The 25,106-nt window shown below is 38.2% G+C and overlaps 1 protein-coding gene across 4 annotated transcripts in view; it reads left to right on the top strand.

Annotated features, from left to right (window-relative positions):
• The window catches only part of IPO9 (importin 9), a 32,921-nt gene extending 10,613 nt beyond the window's left edge, over window positions 1-22,308 (top strand). For 3 of the 4 annotated variants that reach the window (XM_083444124.1, XM_083444123.1, XM_083444125.1), the window contains 23 exons: window positions 1,795-1,856; window positions 2,843-2,929; window positions 3,168-3,369; window positions 4,485-4,573; window positions 5,214-5,300; window positions 6,494-6,613; window positions 7,372-7,472; window positions 8,157-8,215; window positions 8,641-8,792; window positions 9,053-9,151; window positions 9,569-9,675; window positions 10,394-10,533; window positions 10,935-11,094; window positions 11,349-11,575; window positions 12,323-12,471; window positions 14,050-14,178; window positions 15,615-15,890; window positions 16,450-16,616; window positions 16,867-17,000; window positions 17,721-17,840; window positions 18,724-18,828; window positions 19,130-19,206; window positions 20,275-22,308. In XM_083444124.1, the coding sequence (XP_083300250.1) occupies window positions 1,795-1,856; window positions 2,843-2,929; window positions 3,168-3,369; window positions 4,485-4,573; window positions 5,214-5,300; window positions 6,494-6,613; window positions 7,372-7,472; window positions 8,157-8,215; window positions 8,641-8,792; window positions 9,053-9,151; window positions 9,569-9,675; window positions 10,394-10,533; window positions 10,935-11,094; window positions 11,349-11,575; window positions 12,323-12,471; window positions 14,050-14,178; window positions 15,615-15,890; window positions 16,450-16,616; window positions 16,867-17,000; window positions 17,721-17,840; window positions 18,724-18,828; window positions 19,130-19,206; window positions 20,275-20,385 (2,960 nt within the window). In that variant the 3' untranslated portion in view covers window positions 20,386-22,308. Of the gene's footprint in view, window positions 1-1,794; window positions 1,926-2,842; window positions 2,930-3,167; window positions 3,370-4,484; window positions 4,574-5,213; window positions 5,301-6,493; window positions 6,614-7,371; window positions 7,473-8,156; window positions 8,216-8,640; window positions 8,793-9,052; window positions 9,152-9,568; window positions 9,676-10,393; window positions 10,534-10,934; window positions 11,095-11,348; window positions 11,576-12,322; window positions 12,472-14,049; window positions 14,179-15,614; window positions 15,891-16,449; window positions 16,617-16,866; window positions 17,001-17,720; window positions 17,841-18,723; window positions 18,829-19,129; window positions 19,207-20,274 lie in introns of all 4 variants that reach the window. The other variant, XM_083444126.1, reaches the window with a different exon arrangement.
• Window positions 22,309-25,106: the final 2,798 nt, after the last annotated feature.

Genomic DNA, 25,106 nt, shown 5'->3' with positions numbered 1-25,106 from the left:
AGGCAGGGCGGTCCAACTTTTCATACCAAATGGGCTACAAGAGTACTTCGACACAGAACCCATGGGCTGCACACTGTCTTGTCATGCAGGGTTGTGGGAATGAGGCCAATCTTGATGTTGGGAAATCTTTTTTGCCCCCCAAGGGCCACATTCTTTTGGGAGAAACCTGGCAAATACTGGAGCCAAAGCAAGAAGTGGATAGGTAAACAGAGAAGCATGACTTGAACGACTCTTTCAGTTACCCTATCCTCTCTCTCTCTCTCTCTCTCTCTCTTTCTCTTTCTCTTTCTCTTTCTCTTTCCTACCCTATCTGTCTCTGCTTAGAAGAGTGGAGTAGAGGAAAAGTTATGGTTAAGGTTTGCATCAGCAAAAGGAACCATTTCTCTGATTTGTGGGGAAGTGATTAAAACCCATTTACAAACAAAAGCACCATCTTGTTGGAAAGCTCAGCATACAAATTACATTTCCTGCAAAGATATCAGATATCTTGGCAAAAAAAAAAAAAAGAATTAGTACAAAGGTTGGGGAGCAGAAATACTTAACAGCTCTGCTGCAAAGTAACATCTTCCCATTTTTCTTTGTGAAATTGCGGGAATTGTAAAGGGGGTGACTGGATGGGAACACCCTGTGAGCCAGAAGTCCCACCCCTGAGTTAAAAAACTACATATATAAAATTGAATAATATGTCTTATTGGAGAGAGAGATAAGAAACTGCAGAGATTATGTTGGTGGAAATATTGAGGGACTGTACTAGCACTGCATCAATCATCACCGGATTTTGCATAGGATAATTACAGGATGTGAATGTTATCAGTACGTACCTGCTGCAATGGTGTCCAAGTGCAGAAGCTTCTCTTGTGCCATAGAACTGGCAGAACTGGAATCTAGTCATAGAACTGGGAGACATTAAGAATTATTTGTTTTAATTGAATGTTTACAGTTTTAAACTCATATTTATGTTAGTATAGTTGTAAGTTCCTTTGTGAAGCTTTTTACCTTATAAAGGAGGTAGAAATACAAAATTGGGGTGGGGAATCTCACGCCTCAAGGCCACATGTGACCCTCCAGGCCCTTTGATTTCTTCCTGGGCCACATAGCTTAGCAACCATGCTCCATTTCCTCCTTGTGAGTTGATGCTTGACTGGAATGCTTGTTTATCTGGATGGATGCTTGATGAAGGTGATATATATGCATGTGCTTGTGAAAACTTAAGCATTTTGTGTGACTGGGTCATGTTTGTTGCTCCACGTACTTCTGCTTTTAGCCCCACTCACTACAGGCATGTGGCCCTCCACCTGAAAGCAGTTTGCTGTCTCTGATCTAAATAAATAAAATATTTACTGCTTAGATACACACAGGATTGTAATTTTAAAGCTTCACTTTCAAATTGTATGAGCTTCTTGCTTTGTAATGACCTTTTTGCTTTGTAAATCATTTGGTTGCAATGTCTGGTCCAACCAGACATTATTTTTTATCATCTATATTTGCGTATTAGTGGCAAATATAAGTAATGACAAAGTGTTATTTTCTTCAAATGGTTCAGATTTTTAGATGTCCTCTCTTTTCTCCGACTTTCTGCTATAACTCATTCATTGAAAATACCTTTTGTTCATAGGATTTTTGAATTAAAAGGTTGGAGAGAAGCTGAGAAAAGGGCAGGAACTATAGGGAATGGACTGTGCAAGGAATAAAGGGTTACACATGAAAAATGACAATGTCGTTTCCCCAGCGTTTAAACCTCTGAAACATGATATTGTGTTACCAGTAGCTTACTTTTTTTTCTTTTAATTTCAGAATTTGGTGTTCACTTGGCAGAATTGACTGTAGATCCCCAAGGAGCACTGGCCATTCGTCAGGTCAGTCTCAAATAATTTAAAGTTAAAGTATTTGTTTGCTGAGCAGCTTCCTGTTATCCATATAACCAGGTGAGCAATTATTTTGGTACAGAGGATGTTCACTTTCATGTATTATGACTCACTTCTCCCTGCCCCTTCCACAGATGTTAATACCGCAGAGCTGAGTAGGAGTCCCTTAGCACCACTTTCTAGAAACAGTTGCCCAAATAAGAGTGGAACCACTGTAAAACAGTGCCCCAGTCTTCAACCTAGAGAACCAGTGCAGAAGAATGCAGTCATCAGAACCTTGCTCAGGAAGGGAGTATTAGCTATGTTGAGATAAAAGCAGAACATACATATTACAAAATAGTAAGCTACTGCTGAAGTATGTCACATTTTCTGGTATAATCATGATGCCTTTCTTAAAATAGACAGACTGACATGAATAAGGACATTCAATTTTTAACATTTTAAAGTTAAGCACATTTAAGTCCCACTAAATCTAATGAGAGAGAGAGCACATGCTTAAATTTCTCTCCTTGAAAACGAAAGTGCTTAACTTAGGAAGGATCATGCCAATCCAATGACGAGTGACTTCACTGGAATGTTGATACTGGCAGTCCTTATCTCCCTTGTCAGAGTGAAGAATGTAAGAAAGCTAACTCTTGCTCATGGTATCATGTAAGACAGGATGATGTCCTTGTAAGAAGTGTTCTTTTTGTCTATTGAAAATTGCAGTTATTGCCTTGCCTCTGAATGTTTACATTGTTTTATTACTGAAGCACAGACCACAACAAAATACTCACTCTTTGCACGTATCTATGATGCCTGACATTCCTTTTCTTGTACTTTAACACCAAAGAAGCAGGCATCTTCTGAATTAGCATGTTTATCTAATGTTGAGAGCTTTGGCCTTTCTGTGGGCATTCTTAGAGATAAAAAGGACCTTTGAAAATCTAAATTTCAACAGCTCAGTTTTGTTTTATCTTCCTTGCTTTCCTTCGCAGCTGGCTTCTGTGATCTTGAAACAATATGTGGAAACTCATTGGTGTTCCCAGTCAGACAAGTTTAGACCTCCTGAGACTACAGAAAGGGTAATACTTTCATTAATTGCTCAGTTACATAATGCTCAAGTTTGGAAGAGAGATGTGTTTCCTTGATTTCCAAGTTAAAGCCATTTATAAATGTATAGAGAACTTTTTGTATAGGATACATCTCAGCTGGATATTTACTGATACGTGACTTGGAATAGTATATCATCTGTACATCCTACTGTGTTGTGCAAATGATTGGTGTCCCTTGCTAAGTTCCTCCACCATTCATTTTCCACAGGCAAAAGCTGCCATTAGGGAACTGCTTCCCAATGGGTTGCGAGAATCTATTAGCAAAGTACGTTCAAGTGTTGCGTATGCCGTTTCAGCGATAGCTCATTGGGACTGGCCTGAAGCTTGGCCTGAGCTTTTCAATCTGTTGATGGAAATGCTTGTCAGTGGGGATCTGAATGCAGTGCATGGAGCTATGCGAGTGCTTACAGGTATGTGAGGATTGTGTTGTCTTAACTGAGTAGTTCTTGCAACTTGTTTCGGGGCTTCCAAACCATTTTAATATGTTGGGGGTTTTTTTAGATAGGAAACTTGGTGTTGCCTTCTTTCTTTGCCTTATAAATTACATTGTTCATACTGCAGCTTGTAATATTGGAAATACTTTTCGTTCCCCCTCTCCTTGTACAAATTTCTGGAAGCTGCATAATGATAAAAGAATTTAGGTGTAGTAGTAGATGAGACTGTTGATTCCAGTAAATCTTCAGCAAATAATCCACTCTAGCCATCTCCCTTGCACGTAGTCACTAGTTCATCTGTCTAGCAGGGTACATATAACTACGGTGTTCATAAATGTTAAATTAAAACAGAAAAAAATCCAGTAGAACTGGGATTTATTTTTTATTACCTCTGCAGGATTGGGTTTTTACAGAAGATGGTAATATAGCATCAGGCTAACAGCATTTTTTGTCAAATTTGTTCCCAATTGAATCTTGTAGTCCCCTGTGCCATTTCAACTACACTGAATTCTTGAAACTCTGTTGAGTGAAATAAGGATGTTAGATACTTTGGGTTTACTCAAAAGGCAATCGGTTATTGCTCTGTTCATGGATGCCACCATCCTCTTTTTGTGGATTTTCATAATGAACCTCTGTAGTGCTATCACGCCTTGGCTATACAATGTGAGAATTAGGGTGAATGTTAAGTGGATAATTTCAAAGCAGTTGCATGTAACTCCTTAGAATTAATGCTGAATTCTGAATGACTCCTGTACTGGATATAAGCCTAGTTCTCACTGAGGTTGTAAAGCTATGGCTGGTTTAAATGTTGGGGAGAAGGCTAGGCTAGAACTCTTCAGCTTCATAGTTTAGTCCTCTGAGTACAAATATTTTTTATGTGAGCAGCCACCTGTAGTCTGAAACAGTACAACCCAGATGCAGTTTAACACCTCAGAAGGAAGTTGACTTCTCCTTTATTTATGTAATCCTAAAAGGAAACTTAACCCTTGCCCATTTGTGAATGTGTGTGTCATTAGACTGAACAATATGGAAGTGAGATGTTACTCTGAATAATCTCTGAATAAGTACTTTGCTACTTTTCTTTTTTCTAGAGTTTACTCGGGAGGTGACAGATACACAGATGCCCCTTGTAGCTCCTGTTATTCTTCCAGAGATGTACAAGATTTTTACAATGGCAGAGGTATGGGTGAAAATGGATGACTTCCATCTAGTAGGAATAACAAAAATTTCATTAGCGGAACCATCCTACTAAGTATAGTCATACCTCAGGTTGAATGTGCTTCGGGATGAGCGTGTTCGAGTTGCGCTCTGCGGCAACCTGGAAGTAACGTAGCGCGTTACTTCCAGCTTTCGTCGCATGTGCAGACGCTCAAAATGACGTCACATGCATGCACAGAAGCGGCGAAAAGCAACGTGTGTTCGCGCAGACGTGCCGTTGCTGGTTATGTTTGCTTCTAGATGCAAACGGGGTTTCGGAACAGATTCCGTTCGCATCTAGAGGTACCACTGTACTGATATGTTTTGATCTATACTCTTGCATAGTTAACATATACTTCCTCTAGCTTCTGTTCTAAATATGTACTTAGAGGATCAGTTTGAAAGTGTATATTATTCTATCTTAAAATATCTATTGAGGAAAATCTGGTGCTAATTTTAGGTTGTCTGCACAGTGAAAAATTATAAAGCTAACTACTTTTTACTAGATACAATTCTGCAGAATTGTGAAGCAGGGAGAACTAGTATTGTGGGTGGCAGCTGCTGATAACACATTAACAAACGCTAGTTGTTTTCATATTTTGACAAGTTGCTTTTCCTGTTAGGTTTACGGTATTCGTACAAGATCACGTGCTGTTGAAATCTTCACTACTTGTGCCCATATGATCTGTAACATGGAGGAGTTAGAAAAGGTAAATTGTTGATTCCTTATCTATGAGTTGTGTTGATTGTTGTAGTATAATATTCTTTCCATTATACTTGACACAGGGTGGTACTAACTCTGTGATAGGTTAAAAAAGAGGTGACAAGGTCAAAAATTTATTCTAGCATCATGACTGAAAGGAGATTTGAATGTGAATTTTTATGTCCAAACCCTCTGATCTATACCCTGCATTGTATAGGGCTAGAGTGTATGGAAGGTGGCCTGTTGGTGCAAAATGTGTTGCCAAATTGAGAGACTGGTAATTTTTATAATTTTTAGCATGACAGTCAAGGAACCTTTAACTTGGTTATAATGTGGGGCAAGGGGAGACCTCCAGCAGTCTCCCAGGAATGGCAGCTGGTATGTTTAGTCCATTTTTAGAGCCCATCTTGAGAGTAAAAAGGTAAAGGGACCCCTGACCGTTAGGTCTAGTCACAGACGACTGTGCGGTTGTAGTGCTCATCTCGCATTACTGGCCGAGGGAGCCGGCGTACAGCTTCCAGGTCATGTGGCCAGCATGACTAAGCCGCTTCTGGCAAACCAGAGCAGCACACCGAAACACCGTTTACCTTCCCGCCGGAGCGGTACCTATTTATCTACTTGCACTTCGTGCTTTTGAACTACTAGGTTGGCAGGAGCAGGGACCGAGCAATGGGAGCTCACCCCGTGGCGGGGATTCAAACCGCCAACCTTCTGATCAGCAAGCCCTAGGCTCTGTAGTTTAACCCACAGTGCCTTCATCTTGAGAGTAGTTGGATTCAAATAAGGCTTGCTGAATATGCAATCCAATTGGTTGATGATATTTGAGTGTACTGTATTGTGTTTGGGGGTATAGGGAGAAGCCAAGTAATTGAGGGTTTATAAAGGCAGCTGCTGGAACACCAAGAGAGAGGGGGAAGCCAAGGGCAAGCTGAGCCATTTTGGGTGGGATTCAACCAACATAGGTGGGTCTACTGTAAGTCCTAGTTGAATACAAAGCTTGGAAGCTAAGTGACAAATAAATGAGATGTAGAGATTAAAATCTGCAGCAATTAGAACCAGTTAGTTGTTTTTAAGGAGGAGGGAGACCATGAAGAGCTTTGGGGCATGTGAGTCACAAGTTTCCTTCACTGTTTTTCCCAGGGATAAGCAGTTTACACATTGCTGTAACTGAAAACCAAATGATACTTTTTATTCTGGTAGGGAGCAGCCAAAGTCCTTATTTTCCCTGTGGTGCAGCAATTCACTGAAGCCTTTGTTCAGGCCCTACAACTGCCTGATGGACCTACATCAGATAGTGGACTTAAAATGGAGGTTTTAAAGGTAAGTATATAAAATACACCTGCATGTAAGCAGAGAACCTTTTTTTGAAAGTCTTGCTGTAGTGGGCAACAAAAATTGTGTTCTTAAGCTTTGTTTTTATTTACATGGTATGTGACATTATAACAATACTAATATAGCAGTTAATAACAGGTGCCATTAAATTTAGGTAAACAAAATACAACACAACAGAGTTTCAGGAAATATCTTTCTTTAGAAACCCTTACATATGATAGGAGTAAAATAGCTCTGTTAGGGATCAAAAATAAGTATTCATTTTACAAATGCTACTCCTGCCAAAGTGGTATGAATGCCTTGTTAGAAATTACTCCAGGATATTTTATTATATAGTTAATTTATCTAGAATGAGATTGAAGCTTATAAGGCTAAGGGTTTGTGTGCAACCCTTTGTTTGTCCTTGTCAGAACCCATGAATTAGCTTTTCGTAAGACAGTAATATGCTTCCGGTTGTGTTCTTAAAGATGGACATGGCTTTCTGGATCTCCTATCAATTGTCAGCTGCCACCTCCTAATGACATAAATGAACCTATGGGTCATACTGTGTCTATGGATCATAGTATCAGAGAATAATAGATTCACGTTTGTGTTCATTTAATTACCCATTTCAGTATTAGCATTCACTTGCATATATATCAGACAAGTCTATTCTTCAGATGGAGAAATGTGAATATAGTGGTTTTTAGAGGGAAAATTACTAATTTTGTAAAAAAAATGATTCTAAGGATCCTTTCCTTCTGCAGGCAGTGACAGCCTTAGTGAAAAACTACCCAAGGCATATGATTTCCTCCATGCAACAGATCCTTCCTATTGTGTGGAATACACTTACAGAAAGTGCAGCCTTATATCCTTTTTTCTGCATTTTGAAATAAGAGCAGATTTTCAAGAAAGATGTACTAAGGCAGGAAAAAGTAAACAGCAGTGGTGGTGTAAATTTGAACATGCAACAAGCATTTTACTCACAAGCAAATGACTTGAGGCTGAAAGAATTAGTTCTGTGGCATTTCTGAATAATATATTTTACTGAGAAGATTGACATGAGAAGGTGAAGGCATGCTTGAATATTTTGGCTACTGGAACAAATAGCAGCTTTGAGGGGACACCCTCAACCTAGGTCTGGTACACAATGGGCCTCTTCAAATAACATAGATGCATCTGTGTCATAACTTGTTGTTTGGACCTTAAATCATCTCATTATCACTTTATTTGTATACCACCTCTTCACAAAAAGATTATGCTCTAAGTGGCTTACAACCCTGAGAAAAAAGTATCACATAATCAACAGTTGCAAGAAAAGAATCATTTTAACGTCTGTAATAAAGATGGCTGTGATATGCAGCCAGTTTGTCTATTTTTTTAAAAAAAGAATTAGCCACAATATGGTATTGATTTCCTGTGCAAGTGTTATTGTTGCTCACTTACGCTGACTGAAGTATAGTAATTTCATTGCAAAGGATTTGGTCCTTTAAAAAAGGTGCCATGATCTGGTAGTATGTCAACTGAATCTATTTCTCCTTAACTAACATACCTATGTGAGAACAGAAGTAAATTACACAGAAGAAGTAGAAGACCCAGTGGATTCTGATGGTAAGAAACTCACTGTTACAGGTGTGATTGAAACGCTATTTAACATCTATAAGAAACATCTGTAAAAAACTCACAGCACATGGATCTCTAGAAGAAAGAAGTCATCCTTGAAAAGCATGCTGTGTGAATATTATAAAATTAAGTACTATTTGCTGGAAACCTTGGAAAAAAATTAAAAACTGACTAACTTAGGTGAAGCCAATAATTTTTAATATATTTTTATATAAGTATAGTTGAGATTTTAAATGTTAAAACAGCAACATAAACAACAAGATACTTGCTGTTGGCAAAGATTTGAAACTATAAAAAAAAGAAATAGTTTGACTGTCATGCAATAAGTTGAATTAATTTTGGAAACTATTCATAATTTTTTTCTATCACAGAAAAAGTTTGACTTTAACAATCTTTACTTCTTTTTAATTTAGGTGAAGTTTTGGGCTTTGAAAACCTAGTATTCAGCATATTTGAGTTTGTTCATGCTCTGTTGGAAAACCACAAATTTAAAAGCACAGTGAAGAAAGCGTTGCCAGAGCTAATATATTACATCATTCTCTATATGCAGATTACAGAAGAGCAGGTAAATATATTTACTGCACATTATTATTTAGAAAATGATTTTTTAACGCTTCGGTATACAGCCTTTAAAGCTGGCTAGAACTTAGTGGTAGAAGATACAATATTTATGATTATTGAATCAGTTCGTTTGTAATAGTCTCCAGTGATCTGAAAAATAACATTGGAACCTTTCTGCATGTGTTGGTTAATTTAGTTGCATGTATTCCTGAATAGGCTAAGGTTTTCCTATAAGTTACTGACGTATTGTGCTCTCCTTCTTAGATAAAAGTCTGGACTGCAAACCCACAACAGTTTGTTGAAGATGAAGATGATGATACATTTTCCTACACAGTTAGGATTGCTGCACAGGACTTACTGCTGGTAAGAAATAATATGCAGTGTTTTTGCAGTAATGGTAAATAGTAGTGATTTTTCACATGCAGCTTATACACAAATACAAACCCATATACGTGGAACTTGAGTATTTTCTTTAGAGCCACTTCATGTATGATTTAGTTGAGATTCCTACATTGCAGGGGTTTGAACTAGATGGCCCTCAAGATCCCTTCCAACTCTACAATTCTATGATTCTGTGATTTCATTCCTTTTGGATATTCCACTAAGCATCTTGGAAAAAGTCAGTCTGAAACAGAGAATGAAGAGTTGAGGGCATTTCTATCATGCCCAGATTCTCTGTGTACTTAAACATCTAGCTTGATTTTCAACAAGGTGTAGTGTGAAATGAGTTCCCTTGTTTCTTGTCTGCAAAATATATCCTATTGTCATATTTCTGTGTAGGCTGTTGCGACTGATTTCCAGAATGAGAGTGCAACAGCATTGGCTGCAGCCGCTACAAGACACTTGCAGGAAGCTGAGCAAGCTAAAAACAGTGGTGCTGAGCATTGGTAAGACTCTGGGTGGCAGCTATTCATTTGATGGTACTATCTCAGATTATTTAGCAGGCAACGGAAACAAATCAGTTTCATTGATTGATGTAGTCAGAAATGATATTAACTGACAGTCTTAACTATTCCAGTTTCCAGCTGTTAAATAAGTATTTATAGTGCATATGCACTATATTGGTACTATTCAAATGCCAGTTAGATTATCCAAATTATTGTAGGATTTTTTTGGGGGGGGGGGCTATGCATTTTATAATCTTAAGTTCCCAATTGGGGGTCCATGTAATACACCTAGTGGGTCTGTGACACCATTCACATAACAAAAGCTACCATAGAGATATCAAAATGTTCAAAAGTAGGGGGTCAGTGGCTTGACTCTTGAAAACGGGACCCTCAGTACTTAGCTAATTGGGAACCACTGATCTGATTAAATCTGTTAATGGAGTCAGATTAATAGAAAAGCATAAATTCATTCATAATACAATTTACAGCAGTTCTGAATGGCTTAACTTTCCCCCAGTCCCGCCCCAGTACAGCATTTTATAGAAATTCTTTTCCACTTTCTTTTTAATTATACAGTACTCCATGTTTACAGTTAATATATACAAATATTTACCTTTTGTGTTATTAAGGGTAACAAAACATATTTGTATAATTTCTCCAGAAGTAAATTAGAAAAATGAATATTGGAAGACCTAAGTAACTTATTTATTTATTGCAGGTGGAAGATACATGAAGCTTGCATGCTGGCTTTAGGTTCTGTCAAATCTCTTATCACAGACAGTGTGAAGAATGGTAGAATACACTTTGATATGCATGGATTTCTAACAAATGTAGTTCTTGCAGACCTCAACCTGTCAGGTACTTCATCATTTAGTTTACTGATTGGTTCCTAGAAAATAACCTGAAACTCAAGCTGTGTTGGAGAAATTGTTACCCATAGATTTCTAAACTTAAAAAAGATAAACTACCCTAAAACATTAACATCAAAATATTAACGCAGGAGGGAGACATTTGCTAAAATGAAGTCCATAAAATGTACGGTAAATAGCGGGAGCTTCAGTGTGGGAGAGGCGTTTTACTCTGAGTAGACCCATTGCAATTGATGAAGATGACATAATTAATTTCAGTAAAGTTACAATGAGTAAACAGTTGAAGACCATTCTGTAACTCTGTATACAGCTCTTCTCAGTAATATATTGGATCCTTCTGTTTAATGGTAATGAGGGAGAAATGCACGAACGCTTTTTTCCTTCTTCCAGTGTCTCCTTTCCTCCTTGGTCGTGCTCTTTGGGCTGCCAGTCGTTTCACAGTCGCAATGTCTCCAGAGCTCATCCAGCAGTTCCTACAAGCCACAGTTAGTGGTCTTCATGAAACTCAACCCCCTTCTGTTCGAATTTCTGCAGTAAGGGCTATTTGGGGGTAAGTAGGTCAAGAAATAGAACCTATATTAGTTGATTGTAGGCTGATACAAGGAAATGTTCACAATTTCTTTCTGTGACAATGTTGAAGCTGTAATCTTGACTCTGTGATTATGACAGTGCATATCTACTCAGAAATAAGCCCTAACTAGATTTATGTCTGGATAAGTGTGGATAGGATTGCACCCTGAAAGAAATATTGGACACCATTACTATATTACTGACTGTTGATGTTTTTTGGGTTTTCCCTCCTAGGTACTGTGACCAGTTGAAGATATCTGAAAGCACCCATGTCTTGCAGCCTTTCCTTCCCAGTATCCTTGATGGACTAATTCACTTAGCAGCTGAATTTAGTTCTGAGGTCCTCAATCTTGTGATGGAAACACTTTGCATTGTCTGCACTGTAGATCCAGCCTTTACAGCAAGCGTAGAGAACAAGATCTGCCCCTTCACCATTGCCATCTTTCTCAAATATAGTAATGGTATGTGCTCAGGCAAAACTATTAATGATCATATTATGGATACAGATAAATCTTCATGAAACTATCTTCAGTTAACAGGGTTATGTATGTGTTGGCTTTCTCAATGCCTTGTTGTGAAAGACAACAGTGAAAGTTCCTTGGATAGGAAAGTCCATCAAGAAATTGTATTTGATATGCTCATTTCTTAATCTGTGAAAATGTTCCAGCTAGAGCTTGGTGAACTTGTAGTTACAATAATTATATATTATTTCAATCCTGTTTTCTCGTAAATAATGCCAGAAATTTTGAGGTGTGGTTGATCAGAATCTCTGCATCTTTCTTCACCCAGTTCTGGTAGCACCTCTTCCGCCCTTTGCATTTAATAATTACTGTTAGTAGTTAGGAGCAAGGGACATATTTTAAGTATGTGGAAATCAAGCATTCTTTCCCACTGTTTAAGTCTTTTGCTCTTTATTGTTGATGCTTCTAACCAGATATCATGACATTGGGACTGCAGATGAGTCAAGCTAAGGCATCCCCACATATAATGCATGAATCACCAAAGGCAAACATCACAGCTGTGACTTTCTATAATTTAAAATAAACTGCTTTGTTTAGGCAGAAAGGAGGAACCCTGCCACATATAATGGAAGAGCATCATATTTGATCTAGGAGGATTTAAAATTAGCACTCCTCATTTCCTTACTTCAGTTATATAATTTGATGTAATTTTATACTCTTGGTAATTGGGTGTTTTTCTTGCTTTAGATCCTGTTGTGGCCTCACTTGCCCAAGATATCTTTAAGGAATTAGCGCAAATAGAAGCCTGCCAAGATGCAATGCAGATGCGATTGATCCCAACACTTGTCAGCATCATGCAGGCTCCTGCTGATAAGATTCCAGCAGGACTTTGTGCAGTAAGTATGAGGGTATCTTCTCAGAACGTGCAATGCTTGATATAGCCTAATGCGGTTTATAAAAACAGAAATATTTTTTATTACTGAAAAATACATAATCATGGAAGAGAAGGGCATACAGTTGGATCCTGTCTTATGTGTGGGTTTGGTTTCTGACAAAGCACATATACACAAAATTGTGTACAGGCAATTCCCAACTTGCACGCAATCTACTTGCGTACAACCGCAAACATGCACAGTGCCAGGAACCTGAAAGTCTGGCTCATGGGGAGACTCCAGAGCCCCAAAGGACGGCCTCTTTGGGCTTTGGGGATGGTCTCTTTGCAAGCCACAAAGACTCTCCAGGGTGCTCCCCACTTACGCGCATTTCACTTATGCATTCAGGGGCTCAGAACATAACCTCCGTGTAAGTGGAGAGTTGCCTGTAGGAAGAAGAACCTCCATCACCAGCAGCAACAGGTCATTCTTCCTCTCACTGGCAGCAACAAGCACTTGAGCAACCCGCCAACTGCTGCTACAACCCAGCAGCCTTTCCCAGCTTCTTTGGCACTTGCAGATCTGCCCTGCCTCTTCATCCCTTCTCCCTGTCCCCTGCCACTATGAACCCTAGCATCTCCAGCTACCTAATGGCCTCAAGAAGTACAGCACTGCTGGGTTCACCCTCTCTTTTATTGGCAGCCAGCAGGGTGGCAGAGGCTGGGCACCACTGCTCTCCCACCTTCCAAACACAGCATGTTGCTGGCACATACTGGAGGAAGTGAGGCAGGGATAAGGTGCTGTGAGTTCAGTATTGTACAATAAACTGGAACCAGTCCTCTACTCTACAGCTACACAGTGCCGAGCTCCCTGTGCCTCTCCCTCTCATTCAAGCAACATGCTGTGTTTGGAAGCCAGGAGAGCAGTGGTAGCTCACCTCTGTTGCCAAGGCACATGTGGAGAGGGATAGGAGTGATGGGGCCAGGTGGGGTGGGCCATTGCTAACTGGGAAGCCCCCGGAGGTGCCCTTTTCCACTCCACTGGGGGATATTCCTTGTGGAGACGTGATGGGAACACCATTTTGAAACGGGATCCCCCCCTTCGCTCCCCACTTGAGGAAGACCCACCGCATCTGGATCTGCATAAACAGAACGCATGTAAGATGTGCTCCCACTGTATCTATTTTGAGAACAGTGCACATACCTTGTCTTTGTTCCTTTAGGTGTCACAGTTATTTCAGTAACTGTTTCTTGGTGAAAACTGAACCATTAACCAGATTGAGAGGATTTTTCACAGTGTTTGGACCAGGACACGTTAGTTGAATTTAAATATAATTTATTTCCATGAGAGCTAGTCATGACTAATGAAACACTTCAAATTCAACAGGACCTAAGTTCAACATCTTAATTTGGTTCCAGCCAGCACACTAAAACTACCACTCTTCTGACTACTCATGATGCGACCATCCGGAAGAATCTCTGCAAGAATATTTTGCAGATGACAAAAATGTTTTCTGCAAATTGATCTGCTCCTTTCCTGACGTTGTGCTGTGTCTCCTTATTCCAAAACTATTCAACATCTATCTGAATTTTTCTTTTTCAGACTTCAATAGACATATTAACAACTGTTGTGAGGAATACTAAACCTCCCCTTTCACAGCTCCTAATCTGCCAAGCTTTTCCTGCTGTGGCTCAGTGTAGTCTGCACACAGATGACCATGCTACCATGCAGGTAATCATTTTTTGGAAGAGGGAAGTTTTTGTTAGATCTTACATTGTCTGTAAGCTTCTGAGGTGAAGCCATCCACTTCATACTGCAGTTTATGGACTGGAAATTGCAACTGGGTCAGTTATTGAAAGCACAAGTATCTTGTTTTTATTATAATTCTTGGTCATAGTAACTTGAAATTTACCTTGCTTAAGCCCCCAAAATACTAGAGCGAGTGAGTATCTCGTGCTCCTCTCTTTTTCTTTTGGTAATTTATCATAGAATGAATTAAGAGAAATAAATGGGTTTGATGGTACCTTGAGAATATTTTTTAGTAACTTTTTATTGTAGAATGATACAACTTTTCATAGGAGACTGTCTATTCTTAGACTATTAACACAACTCAAATTATATGATTGAATTGGAGAGAAGCAAGAAACCTAAAGATGAAATATATTCACAGAAGAATATTTGAAAGGAGCTTGTGAGTTAAGTCCAAGCTTCTCACATAAACCAATCTGGGCATTGTGATCATCATCTGAGACCCTTCTCCATGTACCCCTTCCACAGAATTTCTGAAGGGTGGAAACATGAGAACGGGCCTTTTCAGTGGTGGCTCCTGTTTGTGGAATGCTCCCCAGAGGCTTGCCTGGCATCATCTTTATCTATTTTTAGGTGGCAGGCAAAAACGTTCCTTTTTACATGGGCTTTTTACCATTAATTTGAATGTTATTAAGTACTTACGATTTCTTGTAGTGGGGCAGGATCTTTAAGACCTGTCTTGTGTTTGTGTAGATTTTTAAAATAGTTTTTGGTTGTTTTTGGTTGTGCTCTTGTAATTGGTTTAAGTAGGTCACTTTTGTGAGCAAAGTGATGAATAAATAAAATAAATGATGCATAATAGAGTTTGCATGTACTTGGGGCAAGCTTCACTGACCTTGATTTCCTAGGAAAGGTAGTTCCCATTCAAATCCAAAACAATAACTCATAAAGCATAAAATAATGAATTATGGGGTCCCTTCTATCATGTTTTTGTTGGCACTGGTACTACTGTGTCTGCAATACAGATAAGTTGTTATTGCTTAATAAGTAACATTTCCCCAGTTGAGTCCTTCACAGCTGACTGGCTGTAGATCATGTTTATATTCAGATACAGTTCCAGGATTTGTCTCCCATCTATGCAGCAGCTAACAGGACCAGAAATGCATCCTGTGTTTTCATAGCATTCTCTCAATGTTAAGTGCACGAGCTCAAAATATTGTCATCATAACAGATAGTTCCCAAGTACAAGTTTTGCCAGGAGCAAGTTTGCATGAAAACGATATTCCACATACAGTTTTTGACTCGTACAATCTCTTACCAGTTAATTTGTTTCCTTTGGGCCTATAATGCTGTTTGTTAAATGTCTGAAGCACTTGGTAGGTTGAAAGTGTGTATTCTCACGTGCTTTGTTCTTTCAGAATGGTGGTGAGTGTCTGCGTGCATATATTTCAGTCGCTCTGGAGCAAATTGCACAGTGGCATGATGAGCAAGGCCACAATGGACTGTGGTATGTGATGCAGGTGGTGAGCCAGCTTCTTGATCCACGCACTTCAGAATTCACAGCTGCCTTTGTAGGCAGATTAGTTTCCACGTTGATTTCTAAAGCAGGGAGTGAATTAGGAGAGAATCTCGACCAGATTCTGAGAGCAATTCTTAGTAAAATGCAGCAAGCAGAAACACTCACTGTAATGCAGGTAAGAGGCTCAAAACTTAAGTTGATAAAATGAGTTGCCTTGCCCAAACCCCTTGATGTATTTAGCTATCCTGTAGTTTTATACATGAAGATGACCTGGCTTAGAGCAAAGCCAATTTGGTGAGGGATATGTTCACTAATGCCAGGCAGGATGGCATTCCAGTTGTAAGTGGGTGTTCTGAACTGAACTCACAAGTTTGTTTATCCATTGCTTATGAAACAGTATATTCCCTATGATTACCACAAATATTGTATTAGCATACAAAACAACTTGTGTTCATTACTGCTACTTAAGCAGAGAACTTCTAAAATTATATTTGAGATGCAAAATTCTAAAATTATATTTGAGATGCATCATGAAAGATGACTAAGCTTCTTAGCAGGGTGCTGGGGACTTGGTGCTTTGTAACTTTTTCAGTCAAGTTCAGTGACTGATCCTGCAATCCTTTTTTGGTTTTGCAGGATGTTATTGTTGAGTTCAGTTTCAAGCATTGGTAAAACCACAGAAATTCCCAAAATACAAAAGTCAAAATGTCTATTTTACTTTGTCTCTCTTGCAGTCTTTGATCATGGTATTTGCTCACCTGGTTCATTCTCAACTTGAACCACTACTAGAGTTTCTTTGTAGTCTACCTGGGCCAACAGGCAAACCTGCCCTGGAGTTTGTAATGTCAGAGTGGATGAGTCGACAACATTTGTTCTATGGACAATATGAAGGCAAGGTCAGGTAAGGTGTCCGTCCCTTGATCACATGTATGCCTTGAAATAATTGAGCTTGCTCATACCTTTCATTTTAAAGAATCCTATGTCATTGTAGATAGTTGTTTGTTCCTGGTTTTGCTTTAATAACCTGATTTTTGAACAAACCACTCTGCCCCAAATTTGTAGATAAGGGGAAACTAGTTCTAAAGTCTTGTAAATAGGATGACAGTAAGAATGGAGCTGATCTTCAAGTATGTGACTCTTAAAATTTTCAGCTCTGTAGCCCTGTGTAAACTCCTCCAGCATGGTATCAATACAGATGACAAGCGACTGCAGGATATCAGGGTAAAGGGAGAAGAAATATTTAATATGGAAGAAGGAATACGCACACGATCAAAAGCAGCTAAAAGTGAGTGTTTAAATATTCTTTCAAGATTGAATCAGCCAGAAGTAAGAGGCATAGAAAGTCCATTTATATATGTACAACTCCCATCAAAACCAGTGGGACTTAAGTGCCACTGACAGAGAATTAAAAGCTTTGAAAGTTATGACGTGTACATCTTTTTCTGGTCTTTTTCAGACTAATGTACAATGCAAGGCTTACACAGACATAAGAGATTTGATAGTTGAATGCATGTTGGTCAGAAACAGTGAACAGTTGCTGACTTATAAATAGCAATCGTATATAGAAGAGTGCCATCTTTTAAATAATAAGATAAAGTGATGATGACTGTGCAAAGGATTGGCATTTAGTCATCCAGTTCTCCCTGATGCTGCAAATGTAACTGCTCAACAGGATGTATACTCAGTCATTAGTTTAGAAAACAATGTTAAAGGAATCATTTGTTGTTTAGTCGTGTCCGACTCTTCGTGACCTCATGGACCAGAGCACGCCAGGCACTCCTGTCTTCCACTGCCTCCCGCACCTTGGTCAAACTCATGGGATCATAGTGAATGTATAGTGTTGAAAAGAGTTGACTACTGCTGCTTTTTGTGACAACTTTAAAAACTGAAGAGTTTAGCAGATTTGGAATGCCTCTTCAGACAGTTGTGAACGTTTACGTAATTGCATCGAGATTCCTAAATTCTTAGCTGTATGTAAAGATATTTTTTTCTCTGCTCTTCTCAGATCCTGAACGCTGGACAAACATTCCTTTGTTAGTTAAAATCTTAAAATTGATAATAAATGAACTTTCTAATGCAATGGAAGCAAGCTCTTCTCGACAAACTGCTGCAGAATGGAGTCAAGGTACAACACTGATGTGACTTTCAGTCTTTATGGTGGTTATCATTTGGTGCCATCCAATATGTTGCAGTGGTAAAGAGTTTCAGACTAGGCCTAGGAAGACCAGGTTCACGTTTCCATTCTGACATGAATCTCACACTAGGGCCTGTCACTGTCTCTCAACCTAGCCTACCTCACAAGGTAGTTGTGATGATAAAATGGAGGGATAGGGACCCAAGTATGCTGCAATGAGCTCCTTGGTAAGATATAAATGTAATACATTAAAATATATGACTGTTGCTTCTGTAGCACAAAATGTCAGCTATGCCCGCGTGGGTGTGGGGGTGTATGTTTGGTTTTAATTTTTTAACCCATAAATCATAGAGAATGCTCACATGCTGTGGACAGTCTTAGATTTGCACTAAGCTGCATGAAAGTTCAGGTGTTTAGAGAATAGGAGTTCTGGGTATAGGTCTTCTTACTTAGCAGTGAGAGCTCTGCCCCCTTTATATGCCCCAATTCTATGTAATTTCCCTCAGTGACAAGAAATGCTAAGTATTCCATGAAACAAATATTTTCAATTAGAAGTATGTGAATTACTAACCAAAATAATATAACGAATTTACTTGGCAATAAATACAATTTTAAAATAGTACTTAATTGTACCTATATAGGGCATTCCATTGTCAACCATGGCACTTTCAGTTTATTTTTCTTTTTGGTGAGAATTGCAGCTTCCTTGGTAATATTCTGCTGGCTCAGAAATGTACAGCTCTGTCCAAATTGAAATTTCCAGTATGTCTCCTAGTTAAAAAGTGATGTCCAGGTGGTGAACTTTACATCAAAGCAAAACAAAAACAAAAAAACACACTCCTCGTGGCAAAACTATTTCTCTCTTAATTAACAGAGGAATCGAATGATATGTGGGAAGATCAAGAAGAGGAAGAGGAGGAGGAGGAGGAAGGGTTAACAGGGCAGCTATTGTCTGATATTCTTGCTACAAACAAGTATGGTGAGCAAAGTAGTTCTAAACTTGTGAAGATTATTTGTGCAGGGTGCGGTAGACCCAAACCTTTAGTAAAAGTATTTTACAAACCACTTTCACTGTGTTGTTTAGAAATGTGACTTGTATAAGAACTGAAATAACACCAATTTATTTTTTATTTCAAATGTATTCAGTGTCTAAATAAAAGTGTTGTAGTTCATTTCAGTGCAAAAAGTGTACGCAAAAAAGACAGATTTCTGTAATTGTGCATCTTAGTGATTTCTTGCCAATATGATGGCTGACATATCACATATCACATTGTTTACAGATGACGATTATTATGAAGATGATGATGAAGACGACCCTGATGCACTGAAGGATCCTTTGTATCAGATAGACCTACAGGTAGGTTGAATGATCAAGGTTTCATTGCTGTTTACTAATTTTTTTTTAATACTTATTCTAATAAATACTTATTCTAATCTTTTAAAATACTTATTCAAGTACCTGGAATACAGTTAATACTGTTGAATACCGACTTGAATATTTATTCTCATCTGTTTAACATGCCCTCACAACAGCATGAAGCTACTGTAATTAACTTTGAAAGCTTTATCTCATAGTAATACATAGCACCACACATAAGGCTGTAGACAAAAATCAGTACATCCATCTGGTGGTCAGTAAATAAGGGGACTCAGAAAGAACAATCTAGATTTCTCTGTGTTGCCAACCAGTGGTCCTGAATATTGGGATGTAATAGTGCTCTGCTGCTGTTCTTTAAAGAGAAAAGCTTTTTAAATCTTGGGACAGGAAGCATCTGGAGTTCTAATTTTGAGTAGGAAAATGACTGAAAACGTTCTGCTTCTTTCCCCCTTCCCAAACTGCTTTGCTGTTATATTATCCCAAGACAAATTTTGTAACTGATGAGTAATGCCATAGAGTTGTTGTAGTCAGTGGAGGGTATGTATTTGGAGAGGAAGGTTCATCTTTCAGGAAAGTTTCTTTTAACAGCAAGAGAGCTATATAATACTGAGTCTGATGTATAAGAAAATGAAATAAATCAAAATTGAAATTAGAATTCAATAAAACTCCTCTTTGGGGTTAAAATGCAATCATTTATTTTAAAATAACTGGTAAAATCATACCAAAACAAAATAAACTAAAACAACAGAAGCAATAAAAGCAAAGCAGTGACAGATTAGTATTAGTATTGGTATTAGTATCTGACAGGGAGCAATTCAGGTGGAAAAATAAAAAGGTATTTTGCCTGGCATGAAAAGAACATTGGAGTAGGCACAAGGCTTAAGGGTTTAAGACCTTTTTATTTAAACCAAGGTCTTGAGCATTTTATATTGTTATCACACTCTTGCGTTAATATATTGTTCTTCTGTATAATAGAATAATTTCACGTATAAATAATTGTGCAGTATCCTGTGGAAATGAATTGACAACTATTTGTCTTCCTTATAGGCTTACCTTACAAACTTCTTATGTCAGTTTGCACAGCAGCCTTGCTATGCAATGTTCTCAGACCACCTCAATGAGAATGAAAGAAGAGTTCTTCAGACCATTGGCTTATAAATCCTGAGCATTGTGAACATATCTGGAAAATATTTTTCTGGTTTATTTCACGTTTTGGGACTTGAAATATTTTCCATTATTCACCAGATGTGATTATCTTTATTTTGAGGAACTGTTCCTTATCTTATCATGATGTAGGGTTAAGAGAAGGATTGTTGAAGGCAACAAGAGGCAGATGTGCATAGAATTTTGCACACTGGATTTGCACAATGGGAACACTATTCTTCAGATCAGCTTTTCAGGAGAAAATTTAAGTATCGTGCCCTAAAGCCAACTTTCTCTCCTCCACTGAAAAAGCACTTCACTGACTTTTCACAGCACAGCTTACTGAAATGAGGAAGACATCGCCATTCGTTCGGATGTGTATTGAAACTGGGAAGTTTTGTCCCACTTTGCACTTCTGTCACACAGGGTAAATTATCTTGATCTTACCATATGGCATCTTTTTACCAACACTTGAGTGGAAATGGAATCCACTTACAATACAAGAGCTTGGATTAAAACCTGAAAAAATAAAATTGTTTACCGTTCATATATAGAAGTAAACGACTCCTATGTGAGCTCCGTTATTCTCATGATTCTTTACTAAAGCTATCATGCACCCATTCTGAGCAGGCTTGCTAAAAACTCAGTTCCTGTGGTTACTGATGACTGGTTTTGCAACCAAACATTTTTATACAAATTCTTGATTGTATTTAACTTGTCTATTTACTCCATGAATACAGCTTTCATATACTTTTTGCTTCCTTCACATGCACAAATCACACAATATGGCTAAGCTATAGTCCACAAATTAGTATGTGTATTTTTATAGGGCCATCAAATTGACATTTACTGGCTAATCTGAAATTACAGTGATGCATCTCACAACACCTCTTTGCCTTTTTCTCCCTTTTTGGGAAAGAAATTAAAAATAAAACTGTTCAAACCTCCATTGTTATCATTCTTTTTAAAATATCCAGGTAACAAAGTTGCATCCTTTGGTAATCTCTTTCAAATTCACGTGTGAAAAGCATACCAGCCTTTAATTGCCACTGCATTGAACGAGGTATAGGCATCTTTAATTTGAGGTATTGCACAGCTTGTTTCACTGGTTTTTATGTTAAAGGTTATATGAGTCTTCCAAAATTAAACCCAAATTTAATGATGTAATTTAATGATGTCATGATCTATCAACTTTATAAAAATACAGTAGAGACAGTTCATGTGTGTATTACAACAGTTTGGATGAGATACTGTATGATGGAGGAGAGTGATGGCTGCCAGGTCTGAAAACTGGATTTATAATACTTTATTCATGTTCAATGGATAAAATTTAATGAATCGTGAGAAGCTGGAGGTTTGGGGAGTGTTTCAGTTTAATAGCTGTCAGAGCTTTCAGCCCCAACTTGAGACTTCAACTGCGTAATTGCAGGACACTGCCAAGGAGGAAAAAGCAGTAGGGGTTCAGCAAGGGAAATAAGATCTCAAACGTGCTGGGGCCAAGCTTAGCTTTGCATGCTGAGTGTAAAAAAGAGACTGGTAATTGAGGGACCAATATTAACTGTAGTTCCACCCTCCCAGTAATCCAATTGGAATGTATGAGCACATTTGGACCAGGTTATTATTTATTCATCAATGAATTGCTGTTTGCATATGCCTTAAGGCAATTTACAAATATACCATAAAACCAGCTAAAATAGTTTTTAGAACAGTACAAAAAACAATTGAAGGTAAGTTTATTTTGTATTTTTGTTAAATCTAATTGAGATACGGTATGTAGGATGCATGTCTCTCCAACTCAAGTTGTTTCCTGACAGCATTTTTATACTGAAGCCTAATTTGCCAGTAAGAAGCAGTCTCATTGAAGTTCTGTTCTTGCATTAGAGGCTGTTGCCTGAGTTACAAGAGTTTTACAAAATAATAAACTTTTTAAAAAATCTACAGAGCAACAGTGTCTAATTTTCTTTGTAGTATCAGAAGCTATAACTTCACTTTCTTATTGTCAGTCCATACCAACTTAATCTATTACTGCACAACATGATTTAAAAAAAAAATGCTTACTGCATGAAGATTTTAAAAAATAACCTGTTTGCTATGGATCCACTTCCAGAAAATTGCGAAAATAGCAGTTAACCACATGTGTATCTTCAGGCAAATATTAAGCTAGGGCAAAGAAGCTGAAGTGATAGCAATGGTCTGAACTATGAGTCATCTCTCTCATAGTGGCATATGAGAGGGTAGCATAAAACAATGCAATTTCTAGCACTCCACAAATTTAGGACCACTGTGCCAAGACAAAACACAGATAGCTGACATTCTTGTGAAGTTAGCCATCTTAAATGTCTTCCTAATAAAAACCTATTTATATATGCTAAGTACAGTGAGGGGTATTCCTCCTACTTATTCCTGTAACAACCAACTAGGTGGCAAGACTGGGGATAGCTGAGAAAAAGATTTTTTAAAAATAGTTTATAAACCATTTCTAAATTGAAGCTGAATTTAGACTATTTTATGGAAATGGTGTCAAATAGTGACGTCAACTTCTTGAAGAGGGCAGTATCGAAAGCTACGACATTTGCAATTCTTTAAAAAATAACCTTTGTTTTCATTGTCTTGCCAAAAATATTCCGTTGAACTGTAAAAAATAAATGCCTTAAGGCTTTTTGTGCAAGTTCGGAAACTTGAAAAAAGACTAGTTGGCTGAGAACAATCTTGTGACACAACCAACTTTAAAGACCACGGATGGGATTCAACTACCATGCCCTGCTAGCACAAGGATTTTTGCTTGTGCAAAACAGGAATCTCCTCCCCAAAAATGTTCCAGAGTACATTTAGGGGGGCACACATGGGGTGGGGAGAGGAAGAAGAGGTTCCATTGTGCAAGATTAAGTGCTATGTTTGGTTCTACCCCAAGTGTGAAACATCCACTTGAATGGTTTCCCTTCTGTTTCCTTTTCTAAGGTATGTCTATAAAATGTGTTTTACATAGGAGAACTGTAAAAATCACAACATCCTGTGTTTGAAGTACATAAAGCTAAAATGTAAACTCAGGAGTTAATAGCTCAGGATAGCATATTAAACTATTATTTAGGATATTAGAAACAGCTTATGTCTCATACATTCATTGTCCCTTAAAAATCATCCTGTAATCTTAAACTATCTTTGCACACTAAAGGATGGACTTTGAGTACCTCATGTTTTTATTGCTCCTTAAAATGAATGCCTGCTATACATCTATGCCAGACTCCTTGATGAAGGAAAATGCAAGCAACTTCCCCCCTTTTTATATGTATTTATCTTGCTGAGGAACTCTCAGAGCTTCAGAAAAATTGAACAGAGGTTAGATCTGGTCAAATGCAATTTTAGAAACTGAGCTAAAGCTATCCATAAATATTGTTTGTGTCTTGATTCTGTGTAGATGAAATTTAATAAACACTATAAATGTTCAGTGTCTGCTTTATTCTACACACAAAAGCCTTCCTGTGCTACTATGCATCTATTTGCTTAAATGATGCAGGAACTCCTGCCTGCATTCAGATGACTAATCCTGGATATGTTCTGTATTTAGTTTTACAACAAGGCTTACCATTTGGTTAACTTTTCACTGTTGTCTGGCCAGCATCTGTACATGTGCATATTGCCTTATCAATCAGGTAAAGAACCATAACAACAAGCAATTTAGAGTGGAATTTTCTTCATGTTTACTCAGAAGTCCTGCACTGAATGCGTATTACTCCCAACTAAGTACATAGGACTGCAGTCTTAGTTCCTGATGTTCTTTAGCCCTGGCAGGGATAAGTATAATACAATCCAGGCTACATAAGGGCTCTCAGGAAAAGATAACTGGAAGGATGTATTTATCTGATAGAGAATTTGCCATTAAATTGTTAAATACAAGGATGTGGTATCTTGCCCTCCAGATGTATCTCTCATCAACCTCAACCACAATGGCCAGTGATCCACTGCTGGAAAGCCATTAGTTCCTCAGCCCTGGTTTACCAGCTACTAACTACCTGATATTAGAAGGTGTGGCACTGGTGCCTAAAAATTACATCTATTTGTTGTCATACACCCAACATATTTGGCAAGCACTGCATTTCTAGCTATCATGTCCGGTTTGCAAGCTTTTTCCAGGGCATCTGTCTGCCCGTTTAAAAACCAGTCTGGGACGAACTATTGCTCTACTATTCTAATGCAGGGGAAATGCTTGCCAATCTTGATCTTTCCTAGACTCAAAATTCCAATCTTGAGTGTGCTGCATCATCAAGATTTTGCCTAGTGTTAGCTAATGCTCTTGATAACAGTTCTACAAATAATACAACTTGATTAGGTGCGTGCTCTGATTCTGTGCATTCTAACGTGACAAGGCTGCAGGAGGCACACAGCCTCTAATGGCTCTTTATCTTATCTCCTCTCTTCACAAGAACTTGATACCTGTTTCATGTGATTCTTTTGCCTTACTTACTGGACATAGGGAAGCTTGATAAACACTAGTTAAATGCTATCCAGAGTCTTAGTGATAAATAAATAAATAATTTTTTTTTAAAACCGTCCAGTAGCACCTGGTCTGGGTATAAGCTTTCGTGTGCATGCAAAAGTGTGCATGCACACCAAAACTTATACTCAGAACAAACTTAGTTGGTCTCTAAGGTGCTACTGGACAATTTCTTAATTTATTTCGACTGCGTCAGACCAGCACGGCTACCTACCTGAATCTTACTGAGAAAATTGAAGTTAAG

The sequence above is a fragment of the Podarcis tiliguerta genome (assembly GCF_965153285.1).
Source record: "Podarcis tiliguerta genome assembly, chromosome: 6".
Lineage (NCBI taxonomy): Eukaryota > Metazoa > Chordata > Lepidosauria > Squamata > Lacertidae > Podarcis > Podarcis tiliguerta.
This window is presented reverse-complemented; position numbering and strand designations above follow the sequence as displayed.